Source organism: Contarinia nasturtii, unplaced genomic scaffold (genome assembly GCF_009176525.2).
Source record: "Contarinia nasturtii isolate CC-2019 unplaced genomic scaffold, AAFC_CNas_1.1 Cnas_scaffold_187, whole genome shotgun sequence".
In the NCBI taxonomy this organism is placed as follows: Eukaryota; Metazoa; Arthropoda; class Insecta; order Diptera; family Cecidomyiidae; genus Contarinia; species Contarinia nasturtii.
Window position 1 is genome coordinate 8,387,882 of NW_022197544.1, and position 12,388 is coordinate 8,400,269.

A 12,388-nucleotide genomic window follows, 5' to 3' on the forward strand; every position below is an offset into this window, starting at 1 on the left:
TAGTAATAAAAGCGAATGAACGAAAAAAAAAAATTGTGTTACATTCTTGTATGCCAAATGTGAAAAGTGTGTCTCTGTGTATGCGTGAAGGAAAGAAAACGCAAATACACTTTTACACCGCACCTAGAATCCGCATATGTATAAATATCGCCATAAAGACATTTCAAACTGAAATCGGATCGACAAGTTTCTATTGGTCTCTTTCCATTTATGTTACTCACACACATACCGTTTTTTCCCTTTTAACTAAGCTGTGAGTGTTCTTTTTTGTGTTGTTTCTCACTAAAAGTTGGGTAAGTGTAAAAATTTGGTTGTCTCTTTCGTGCTCGTCAATTGAATTGACTTTTTCTTTCAATATTTCGCTTACAATTTCTTTTTTGTTTCATTTGTTCGCGTTTGTTTGTCAAAAAAAAGAGAACCACACACCGAAAAGAAGAAGATTTTTATCTTGCATATTTGGTGGTTTGGGGCGAGAGCATATGGATTACACTACCAAAAGTCATAAACAAATCAAGTTGCAGCTGCATTGGTATAGTTAACGAAGCAACAGAGAAATTTCAATCGAAGTAAGCCATAAAGTTATTTGTTTTGAACAAAAATAAATACAAAAAAAAAAAACAACAGCGAGAGAGAGAAACACCGACTAATTCGCAACGTAAGCAGCAGTTAAATCGGTGATGATGATGCCATCAAACGAAAACAAAGTCTGTTGAAAATTGTGTGCTGCACAAAATTTGAAGTGAATATTTGGTGTGTGTGTGTGTGTTTTTCGAATCGTGTGTGAAGGGTTGAGTGATACGGTGTTCTGTGAGAGACAGCATTTGTGTGTGATTTCATTTTTTAATTTGTTATTGTTGTTTGATTTCAATCATATTTTTTTTGTTAATTGTGTCTTCCTGTGTGTGTGTGTGTGTGTGTGTGTGTGTGTATGTGTCGTCTTTGAAGCAATTGACCGAAGATTTTTAATTGTACATATCACCGAACAGACACTGAAACATACACACATATATATACGCATTTATGCACATCGCAGTGAAAACGTTGTTTCACATGAACATTTCGGCTCGCAAATGAATAGTAAGTGAACGAGGCGAAAAATTGCTTTGGTGATATGAAAAAGTGGCAGAATAAACAAGAAACACCAACCAATTTCTTAGATATGTACGATGAAATTTTTCCTCCGCAATATTGTATTTCCGTGCATGTCAAATGTTGTGTGGAAGAGAACAAGAGAAATTTAAATAGAAAGAGAGACAGAGATAAAGAGAGAGAGAGAACTGTGTGCGCACCGTTTGTGTGGTGTTTTTTTTCTGCTTTAGCATTTTCTGTACATACATTTGTTTTCTAGCAAACACGAACTGAAAATTCCCACATTCTTCGTACATATAGACTTTTCTGTGCGCTATTTATTCTTCACTAGTTCATCATCGAGTACATCGAATTTGCCGAGCAGTCACATCTATTTCACTGTGAGTGGTTGGCCGATTCGATCTTTGTGAAATTTGCATCATTCGTGTGGCCGAATATGTTTATTGTTTTGTATTGTGAAACAGATTGAAGCAGCCCAAAAAAGAGACTGTTTTGGCTAGAAGAGTGTATGTTGAATCTTCAAAACAAAAACAACATCATCGATGTCAACGTTCGATGGGCTCTAAATGGCGAAATATTTTTCGGCCCATTTTTTTATATTACTTCATTGTGAACTTAACGACATGGATAAACATTTTGTTGTTTGCTGAAGAAAAAACTTTCATCGCGAATTCATCGTTGTTTTCTTTGTCTGCTTTTTTTTCCATAGTTGTGTTTCGCTCACAAAAATTGATTACCTCTGCACCTTGGTACTTTGTTCAGTTTACATGGTTACATTGGCATTTGGATGTGTTTGTGTGAAAACGAGCGAGTGAGCGAGCAAGAGAGAGAGAGAGAGAGAGAGAGAGTGTGTTTGTATGTCATGTGTGCGTATGGTTGTGAAATGAAGAAATATTGCAGTAAAGTCGATGTGATAACACACATTTGATAGACCAAACAAACAATGACTTCTTTGGTTTGTTCCACGGCATTAATTTTTGTTTTGTTTTCATTGCATCAATACAAATCGTAATTTAAATCGTTAACACTTCAAAATATCTGCTCAATGAAGTAATCAAGTAAATTAAACGAAATAAAAGCCAGATCTTTCGCATGTTGAAAGCGAAATATATCCGCGTTTGGGTGAACACACGTATTACACACAGTCAGTGTTTTAAGAAAGAAAAAAACACATCATCGAATCGAAACAGTGTGACTTCTGATGAGAGTGAGATAAATTCGGTGAGTGAGAAAGAGAAAATGAAATGGTCATTGCAAAAATATACTGAAGAGAATTAAAATCGCGGCTCAAGCTAAAAAAAAATGAAGAAAATATATGCCCATTCTGACAATCAAAGTAGTTTTGTTCAGTCACAATATGAATTAGAACCGTGTTTTCCGTCTGTTTTATTTAATTGGTTCGAAATGTTTGTGTGTGTGTGCTGGTGCTGTGTGTTTTTGTTCGCACACTCGTTGTGCAAATAGAATACACACAAAATTTTGACATTGGTAGTGTATGTGTATTGTGTATGTATTGGCTGTGTTATTTTTTTTATTCCTCTTCTATTGTCGTTCAACATGCAAACGCGTCCACAGATGTGTTGTTTTATACATTGTTTTTATAGAAAGACAGTTGAATCGTTGCTGTCAAAACGACGACAAAGCTAAGACACGCTTATCTCTCCGTCTTTTTTTTTGTTCAAATGAAACATAGAAAATAAACAGAAACATTTTTCACTTTTGGAAAATTTGAGTTTATGTCAGAGTCAGGAACGAATAAACTTGTCAAACAAATGGAAAATTGATGTGTGTGTTTGTGTCAAAAGTGAAATAATCGAATCTCTCCGGTGCGACGATGGTTTGTTTTTGTTGATGATTGAATTGCGTTGATTTTGTGATTTTTTCGCTCTGATGTGATTAAATTGACGCGTCAATCATTCGAATAAGAATTTATACATATCGAATGCAAACGTGGATCAATTGTGTTTCTTATTGAATTTTTATTGTGAAGTTTTACATGACAAACATTCAGTATACGACCATAAATCTATGATTAAAATATATATATGTGTGGAAAGAAGGACATTATTTCGATAGCCAGGTATGTGTGGCCTTCCAGTTCTCTAACAGCACACAATCATAAATTTGTTTACATATTTCACATTCCGAACAAATCAACGCTAAATAGCTGTGAGATTATCAATAAACTAATGATAATCGAATATTTTACTTGTATGATAACACACTGTTTTCCATATTTTTCGAATATTGGAGTACTGTGCATACATGTTGACAATGAGACATTGTATTTTGTTGAGTTAACCTAAAGTGTCATTAGATAAAAACCATCGTATATCATCGTCTCTTTATGAATAGAGAGCGAAAAAAAACCTTTGGTATTCTATTCACATTTTCAACTTGAGACAATATAAATTGTTGGTGCATTTTTTTTTTATTTCTTTGTAAAATTTCCAAAAGTGCTTTGTCCAGTGTTCAATGCTTAGTGTTTTTTGTTGTTCTTCTCTTTTCTCTCTCGCCCTACAATGGACAGTCAAAACACACGTATCTCCATTGTATGTAAACTGAATATGCTCTGTATTGTGTTCTTTGAGCCGCTCATTGATTGTATAGAAAAATACTCAATTGAGAGCTATGTACAGAGCACAGAGCACAGAGCACGGAGAGAGAGAGAGAGAGAGAGAGAGATGTAAAGACATAAGCACGTTTTATTGAAATGGTGACAATAACAGTACTTGATGTAAATGAAAGAAATAAAAATGGCATATAGAAACGATATTTATTTTTCGTCAACACAGCGCTTTCAACAATAAAAAACACATACATACACACTTTAAAGTGTTCGAAAAAGTTGGGCGATTTGCAGCGGAGTAAAAAAAATACATTGCAACAGCAAAATAATCAAATGCATATTATGAATTAAACGATCCGAAAGAGATGTACGGTGTGATCGTCATCGTTTAGATGTATGTACATGATCAAAATGGAAAATAGCTGAAAAAGTTCAAATTCCGAAGTTGAAACGATAAATTCTAAATCGTCGTTTGCCGTTTACGAAAGCAGAGAAGACACAGCCGTTTTCGACACTATATGCGATGAGCATGTGTGATTCGAAAAAGAAGAAAAATAAAAAATAGAGAAAAATAGTACGCAATTTGTGTGTATGCGTGCATATGTGCTTAAGATATTTGCGCATACTCTTCAACTTTCGCTCATAGAATATCGAATGCAAATGATCTATTGGACGTTGGTGTGCTATTTGTTGTTGTTTCACCGTCATTTGTACTTCTATTAGCCATTGGATTGCCTCAAGCAAATAATGAAATAACAACAAATAAATGATGTTTTCATTGGCGTTAATGTTCTTAGCGAAATATCAGCATCATGATGCAAAGGCTGTACACGATGGCTGCCGTTAATTGCCATGTGTCGATCGTGTGTCATCCGTGTTTATGTTCACATTTCTCTCTTTCACTCCTGTCATAGATTTATTTCTATTTCACACCGTTGCTGGCTGTCGATCATCAAGAGCACACTGTAATTAATGTCGTGGCTCTTTTTTTTTCTCTCTCTCTCTCTCGCTTCTTTTCTGGACGAACTGCAATAACGCAAAATGAAAGCTATGTGCTTACGTTCGTATGCACAACATTCTATTTACGATACACTTTTTTTGCGGCATATACTCATACTCACTTATGGTAATATCCCGTGTGTAATTATCTCTCATCTAATATCGCCTTGATGGACAACAGCACAAAAATAAAGAACACACACACACGGGTGTCCATACACCGATACGATTTCTCGGCCAATTCAAAACCCGGCCACCTTTCTGCTACTCGAATTCAAATCAATGTGTATAGCTCTGGCATCTAGCAGCATCTCATCACAATGGTATCATTACCGCGTATGCATTCTCATGGGTAAACATGGTAGCTAAGAAATTATAATTATTTCGCTGTGTACAATGTACATTTTTCTATGTCTGACTCTCTCTCTCTCTTTCTCTAGAGTTTTTTTCATGTTCATTTAGCATTTTCATGGAAACAAATTATAAAGAATCATGTGAAGATGCGGAGTGTTTTTTTTCTCTTCGCTCTATCTCAGTGAAATGGTTTATATATTTCTTTATTGCATGTAAATTCCATTTACATCTCTGTTTTTTCTTCTTTTTTAAATGTGTCGGCACATTAGAGAGGTTTATAATTCGCCGACTTCCGATCACCGACTATTGCAAATATAAACCGAGCTCAAAATTCGTTGCATTATTCGTTGGCAGCATTTTTATTGGCACACAATCAACGAAACGAGAAGTGAGAAGAAAAAACACGTCGTAGAATAGATTTTTTGCATGTTTTCGCCTCATTTTTCCTACACCGAACGCGTAATTGCAAGAAGACACAAACTGCAATCAATTTCTGCTGTGATTTTTTTCTCCATCGATTTATTTCCTGTTTATAAATTCAAGGAATGTTTCAACAATTATCGACGATTGAATATTGCAAATACACACCCTTCGATTGATTTCTCACTGAATTCCGCAAATGCAATTCTCTAATCCGATTTATCCGTGTGTTCTATCTCACAAATCAAACGCAACACATATACGATCAGACATCGGAATTGATTAAATGCTGTGTTGCATTGTTTACATACTCAATTTTCAAATTGCAATACACACATATCGAATCAAATATGCAATTTGTTGCTTAATCTGGTGAGCAGAAGGGGATAAGCGGGTGCGTTCGCGCGCGCACAACATTTCATTTGTTCGTAATTCTTGAGCGTTTTTTTCTGTTTTTTTATTTGCGTTTTAAATTACTTACTTACTTAATTTCATGTTATTTCATTCGATTCACGATCTATCTCTTACTTGCTCGTTGCATCGATGCAATTTTAATTTACAATAAAAATTATTGTTCATGATTCATGGCAATCTCTCGTGCTTTCAGCTCGAAAATGCAAGTGTAAACAATAAGAAATGTTTTTTTTTTTTTTTTTTGAGTAAAAGCACGCATTTTGATGTGTGTGTGTTTCGGTGGTTTTTTTCTTTTATTTATCGGAAGAGAGTACAATGAAAGAAAATTGGTTAGAATTTCAACAAATTTCAATGAATAGTTTTCTCGTTAGTTTTATTTAAAATGCTCAACTTTTATGGATGACATTAAAATGGGATTTCAGTTGAGATTTAATTACAATTTTCGGAATAAATTGTCGAAAACAAACAGTTTTTTTGGGAGGCAAACGAATGAAACGGAAACCGACACAAATAAACGAAATCCATCGAAGAGTGCTTATGTCAACAGTTTTTGTTGCCGGCCATCAAAATCAATTTATGAAAAAACGCAAATGTATTCGAGTGTCGGAAAGAGGTGGAAAGATATAGAGAAAGAGAGAGGGAGAGAGAGAGAAAAGATTTGGGATAAAAAGTTGCATAATCAGCAAATATAAAATAATAGCGTGTCATATTGAAATCTTCAATTTATAAGTGTTACAAATATATAGCACAAGATCAATATTATTTAAATGAGTGTGAGTTGCAAAGAGAATATTATTATCTCTCATTGTTCGGCAGTTTTTCCACACCAATCTCTCACGCTGGTATTGTTTAATAAATCATGTTTTGCAATTGAAATAAGCGCAATATTCCCAATATGATCGGATGTTCAAAGTATTAAAATGTGCGAGGGAGAGAAAGCATCGGCACAACGAAAGATCAGAAAACAATGGAAATATCTATATACATATGAATATTATTGAAAACGACACAAAAAAACCGACCATTTCTGGCTGCCAAGCAAATAAGCAATTTCCAATTGACTATGCCTCGTTTCCATGATACAATTTTCAAATCGTTTCACTTGTAAATTTTGTATTACATTGCACATTTGGACGAATGCATTTCTTTTCTTCATTTTTTTCATTTCATTATTATTATTATTAGTTTCTGCTGATTCTGCATCGGCTTTCTTTTTGCATACACGTCAAATTAGATGAATACTCTGTCTATCTAGAGAGTAGCAGATACGGAAAGTGTGAATAGACAAAAGAACAGGCCTATATAATTTTTGATTCAAAAGAGTTCAAATCGTGTGCCTCATGTGTGTGTATATTTGTGCTAATAGAGAAGAAAAAAAATCGGTACAGTTCACTTATTTTTAATGTATACGTAATGCGTAACATGATGATCATTCGCACCACGAATTCCTTCCACTGGTTGCCCGAATGAGCGTGAGGGAGATAAAGAAACAATAAATCAGAAAATGCACTTCTCTTGTTGATTTATAGTGTTGCACTCTAAACCACACGGCATTCATCCATACGTGTGTGCGCGCGCGCCTCACAATCATCTGTGGAATTTCTAATTCAATTTGAAATACAAATAAACGTACTATCATACGTTTGCACTTACCATACAGACAATGACAAACAGAAGTTGAATCAAATTGAATATAAAAAAAAAAAACGATGAGAGCACCCAGCAAATAAAAAAAAAAATCTGTGCACACATGTGATGTCATTAGCTTTTGTATATACATGACACTTGCGTGCTGAATATGATTTTTTTCGTTTAAAGTTCTGCATTTCTCTTTTACATTTTGATTCGGTCACACTTGTTTTCGGTTATGTTCGACAATAACGGAAATCATTCGTATGTAACGAAATGAATTTGTATACACAATAAATGTTGAGAAAAAACAACAACATCCAAACCACACCAAAACCAAATTAAACCATTCAAATGATATTTAATTGGTATCTACATCTGAATCATTGCTGCTTGCGGTTGCCTTCGATTGTATTTTACATCATTTTCACACCCAAAGAGTATTTTGTGATTCTTATTCGTCTTTTGCTATTCTTTGTTTTAAAACAGGCGTTAAGAGGTCATGGTTGTTAGTAGTGGTTTTATGGATCATGTTCTCGCATACGACCGTTCGGAAGTTTATCTGCGTGCGAATGGTTTGATTCCAGCCGCCGCACAACCGATAAACAATACATTGAATCGTCAACAACAGGTGAGCTACTCACATACTTAGTACACTGATTTGCATCCCCACAATGTGCGCGGGGAAGTAATTTAATTAAATTGATCAATTAAAATTCATTACTTTTTAGAATCAACAACAGCCACAACAACCGCCATCCACGCAACAATCGATAAATTCATCAATTATGCAACCATCAGCCAATGTAAAATCCAATAATAATGGTCAATCGCCGGCCCGTGTCATTTTAATTTGTCATTCAAATTCGCATCCATTTCAAAAGCGAAACATTTTATTGGAACCACGGCAAGAAATTAAGGTTGGCCGATCGGTTCCACGAAGTCGGGTCGAGGATTCAAATGCAATATTCGATTGCAAAGTGCTATCACGAAACCATGCCATCATATGGTATACCGATGGGATATTTTTTATTAAGGTAAATGCTCTATGGCACTGTGTACACGTCCGCACTCTTGTTTGTTTTTATTTTAATAATTCATAAATGCAATTAATTTTGAACTGGTTTGCTGTTTTTTTTACTAATTGTGGAACGAATCGGGTCAAGTTATGACATAAATATGTTTGTTTGTTTTTTGCTTTCGGTTTTTTTAAAATATAGGATACCGGCAGCAGTAATGGAACATTCATCAATAGCCAACGAATCAAATCAAATGAAGCATATGAAATATCATCCGGTGATGTGGTTCAATTTGGTGTTGACGTCATTGAAAATTCTCGAAAAGAAACACATGGCTGTATTATAGCCGTGCTAAAGCTCATAACGCCTGATGGCATCGAAAAAACCTCGTACCAAAATCCGATCAATCCAAATTCGGGCTCATTTGACAATGACATTTTCCGGCTCAAACAAATCATGCATGAATCATATTTACGTGAAATTCTACTCGAAGAAAAATTAGTTAATTTACAAAAAGAGGTGTTAGCCACATGGTAAGACCATCATATTGAAATTAAAACATTGTTCACAAATTTTAATCACATTTACACACAATCAAAACAGGAAAAACTCATCAAACACGTGGCAAGCAATGATCCATGAAGATCTTTTACTAAGTCGTATCGATATCCTAGAAAATAAGTTATCATGTTATCAAAAGAATATAACAAATGAAAAATTACAAGAGCAAATCAATCGATTACAAGATGAAAAAGAAGTGTATCAAGTAAGTGTCGAGATTTGATTTTTGCATTCAACTGATTTGCTCATTGTTTCTTTGTTGTCATTTGCAGAAAACCGCAAAAGAAGCCTTAAAGAAAGTGTATCAGGAGCGATTGGCAGTAATGCGAAAATTCACAAAATTTGAGCAATTTTGGCAGGCGAGCGAAGATGAATTGATGCTGTTACGTGCACAATTGGCCGATAGCAAAGATAATGATGAAAAACTTCAAGAGATGAACAATTCGAATAGTGAAAGTATTCGTGAACAAATGGCACGCCAAGAGGCTGAATGCAAAGCGATCAAAGCCGAATTTGAAGAGGCTAAACGTGAAACGGAAGAGCTAAAAAGTCAGTTGCAAATTATCGATGATTTCAATGAAGATGATCTGTTGAGCGTTGAAAATCGTATTGGTGGCGATCGAAATCGCAACACACCCGTCTGGAATAAACAAAAAGAGATCATGAAATGGTTAAACAATTCCGATTTAAAGCAGTTAAAAGATTCCGACGAAATTATTAATGCCATGTGCAATGTATGTGACCATTTTCTTGTTGTAATCAATGACCAGTCAGTATTTTGATTTTCGCTTTTTTGCATTTTACAGGACACAAAAAACAAAGAGTTCTTAAAAATCGATCCACATCAATGTCTCAAAGTGTATGAAAAACTTTTGGACATCGAAAAGAAATTCACATCAGCAACCACCATCACCACCACCACCACCACTACCACCAATAAATCAACAAAAATCACCACTGATTCAACTGCCTCACTGGATAACAAACACAGTATTGGTAAATTTTAATCGATTTTTAATCAAAAACCGACAGTTTTTTCAAGTATATACGTACATTTTCAGCTTCAGACACGATGATAATCAATAACTGTGAGGAGATTGCCACGAAAAGCGCCGATGATAGTAATCATAATACGGAGAATGGTGAAAGCAAAGTGATCAATGAAATTGAAACAAAAGAAAGTAATGCCAATGATGTGGTCGTCGTGAATGAAGAAAACCAAAATAGTCTAGAGACAAATGACGATAGTCAAGTGAACGCTGTTCGAGATTTAATCGTCGAACTCAAGGATATGTACAATGAATTTTTATTACAAATAAAACTGGTGCAAAAAGATCTTATACGCTCGGCCAAATATGATGAACTAGAATCAAAGGTAAATTTCTATGAATAGATCGATTTATGTGTTTCCCTTGTGATTACCGATTTCCAAATTTTTTTTGCATAGTTTATAAGTACAATGTTGGAGCTGCAATCATTACAAAAAGAGCAAAAACGACGTGATCTACTGCAAATGATACAAAAAGAGGAGATGGCTCAAGCCGATGTGCCTCTGAGGAAAGTGATCAGTAGTAGCGGTGGCAGTACAAATCAAACGGATGAAATTCGGCTGAATAACAATCGTGATACGCTTCATTTTGACAATGATGCAAACGATGATGATACAACGGTTGCCGATGACATAATCCTCATGAAAACGGATGCAGACAATGGTTCAACGTTAAACAACACCAACACACTTGTTAGAGATAATAGTTCATCAAAAATCACGGTAGGCCAACGATTTTTTTTTTCATTCAAATTTTTTTCATTCGTAAAATTGAAAAAAAAAAAAAACAAAACATTTCAGCCACAAAATTCGGTCACCGATTTTGACGATGGATTTGATTCGATGTCAACCGCTGACGAAACAAATAATAGTAGTACAAATTCAATTATTACCCAAATCAATAATGGTTCGATCGCATGCGATGACTTCAGTGAACAAAGTATATCGGATTCGGTGAACGATGATTTATTTGAAACACAAACTGTGAATGGTCAAAACGAAGACAACAATCAAGAGCTCGAGAGAGAGGTAAGGATATGCACATCCATCAATGCGTTATTTGACACGATTAAACTTTTTTTATGTTCTCAAAACAGATGATGGGCCATCGGATTCAGCAATTGGAAGATGCACCATCGGTCATCGACAGCAATTTAGATGATGATTATGTGGATGAAAAGGAAGCTTTAGAATCGTTTGATCGAATCATTGAAGAAGAGAGTAAATTGATAAACGAAACGGATATTTTGAAAGAAGAAGAATTGGTCGAGCTAAAAGAGAGATGTGTCAAATTGACCGATGACAATGTTGCACTGCGTCGTGAAGTCGAAACATTACGTTTGTCAACCAATAAACAATTTACAGTGCTGATGTATACAGCATCATTAGCCGCCTTCATTGGTTATCTATTTTCGATATTTTTTTCATAATCGATGACGGGAGTTTGTCATTCCAATAGGGCGACCGTTGACGATGCCGTTGACATCGTCATCGTTACAATAACAAAGGCTGAGGGACATTTAATTTTTCGAACGACACATGCGTTTCAAACATCCGAGACATATAGTTCGATTATATTTTGATTAGTCAACAAAAGAGATATCAGCAAGAATCAATGATTTAGTTTATCTGTCACTTTATCTCTCTTTGTGCAGACCAAACAATCTCTCTCTCTCGCTCTCTCGCAATCACTTCGAAAGAAATTGTTTCATCGCAGTCCATGCAACAAAAAACAACAAAAAAAAAACACAAAAACACAAAAACATAGTATTGCACAAGGAGACAAAGAGCGACACACATGCATTAGAAATCATATAAATAATTTACAAACATTCATTTTCAATAGAGACAAACAGCAACAAACTATACACAAATTGGACATGCGTGTTTAAATAAGGCCCAATTTTACAATAATTTATATACATATTAAATAGTAGATATGATGTAACATATAAAAATGCATATTTTAAGATCATTCAAAATAAATTTTCAAAAAACACAACAACACACAAACACACACACATACACATACTAAATTATCTCATCTTCATTCAGAATGAAGCAAATTAGTATAGATTTATTATATTCAGGCGGTGAAATATGAAACGGCCGACGTCATTTTTTGGAAATACTTTAATACTTTTGCCTGTGTGCACCTTCGCCATCAAATTCATTATACTTGTTTTTTTTTTTTTAATTCGTTCGTAAATATTAAACTAAACAATTAAACTAAAAACGCGCGTTCATGTACAAGTCTAAAGAAAATGACACACAAATACACATGGG

The 12,388-nt window shown here is 34.7% G+C and overlaps 2 protein-coding genes across 6 annotated transcripts in view; one reads left to right on the forward strand and one right to left on the reverse strand.

Annotated features, from left to right (window-relative positions):
- Positions 1 to 12,388, reverse strand: part of LOC116352054 — a 587,314-nt gene that overhangs the window by 156,798 nt on the left and 418,128 nt on the right. The gene's annotated exons all lie outside the window — the stretch shown is intronic.
- On the forward strand, positions 162 to 11,889 carry LOC116352048 (sarcolemmal membrane-associated protein). Of its 5 annotated transcripts, none has more exons than XM_031784292.1 (12): positions 162 to 293; positions 415 to 566; positions 7,964 to 8,105; positions 8,206 to 8,511; positions 8,695 to 9,026; positions 9,097 to 9,259; positions 9,327 to 9,788; positions 9,861 to 10,050; positions 10,116 to 10,429; positions 10,502 to 10,825; positions 10,904 to 11,131; positions 11,200 to 11,889. In XM_031784292.1, exons 3-12 carry the CDS (start codon positions 7,977 to 7,979, stop codon positions 11,530 to 11,532), a joined length of 2,781 nt encoding a protein of 926 aa, XP_031640152.1. In that variant the 5' UTR covers positions 162 to 293; positions 415 to 566; positions 7,964 to 7,976; the 3' UTR covers positions 11,533 to 11,889. The 5 variants fall into 5 exon arrangements, with proteins under 5 accessions (XP_031640152.1, XP_031640156.1, XP_031640154.1 ...); XM_031784294.1 differs by lacking the exons at positions 162 to 293; positions 415 to 566 and adding exons at positions 1,577 to 1,595; positions 3,080 to 3,169; XM_031784296.1 differs by lacking the exons at positions 162 to 293; positions 415 to 566 and adding an exon at positions 1,452 to 1,469.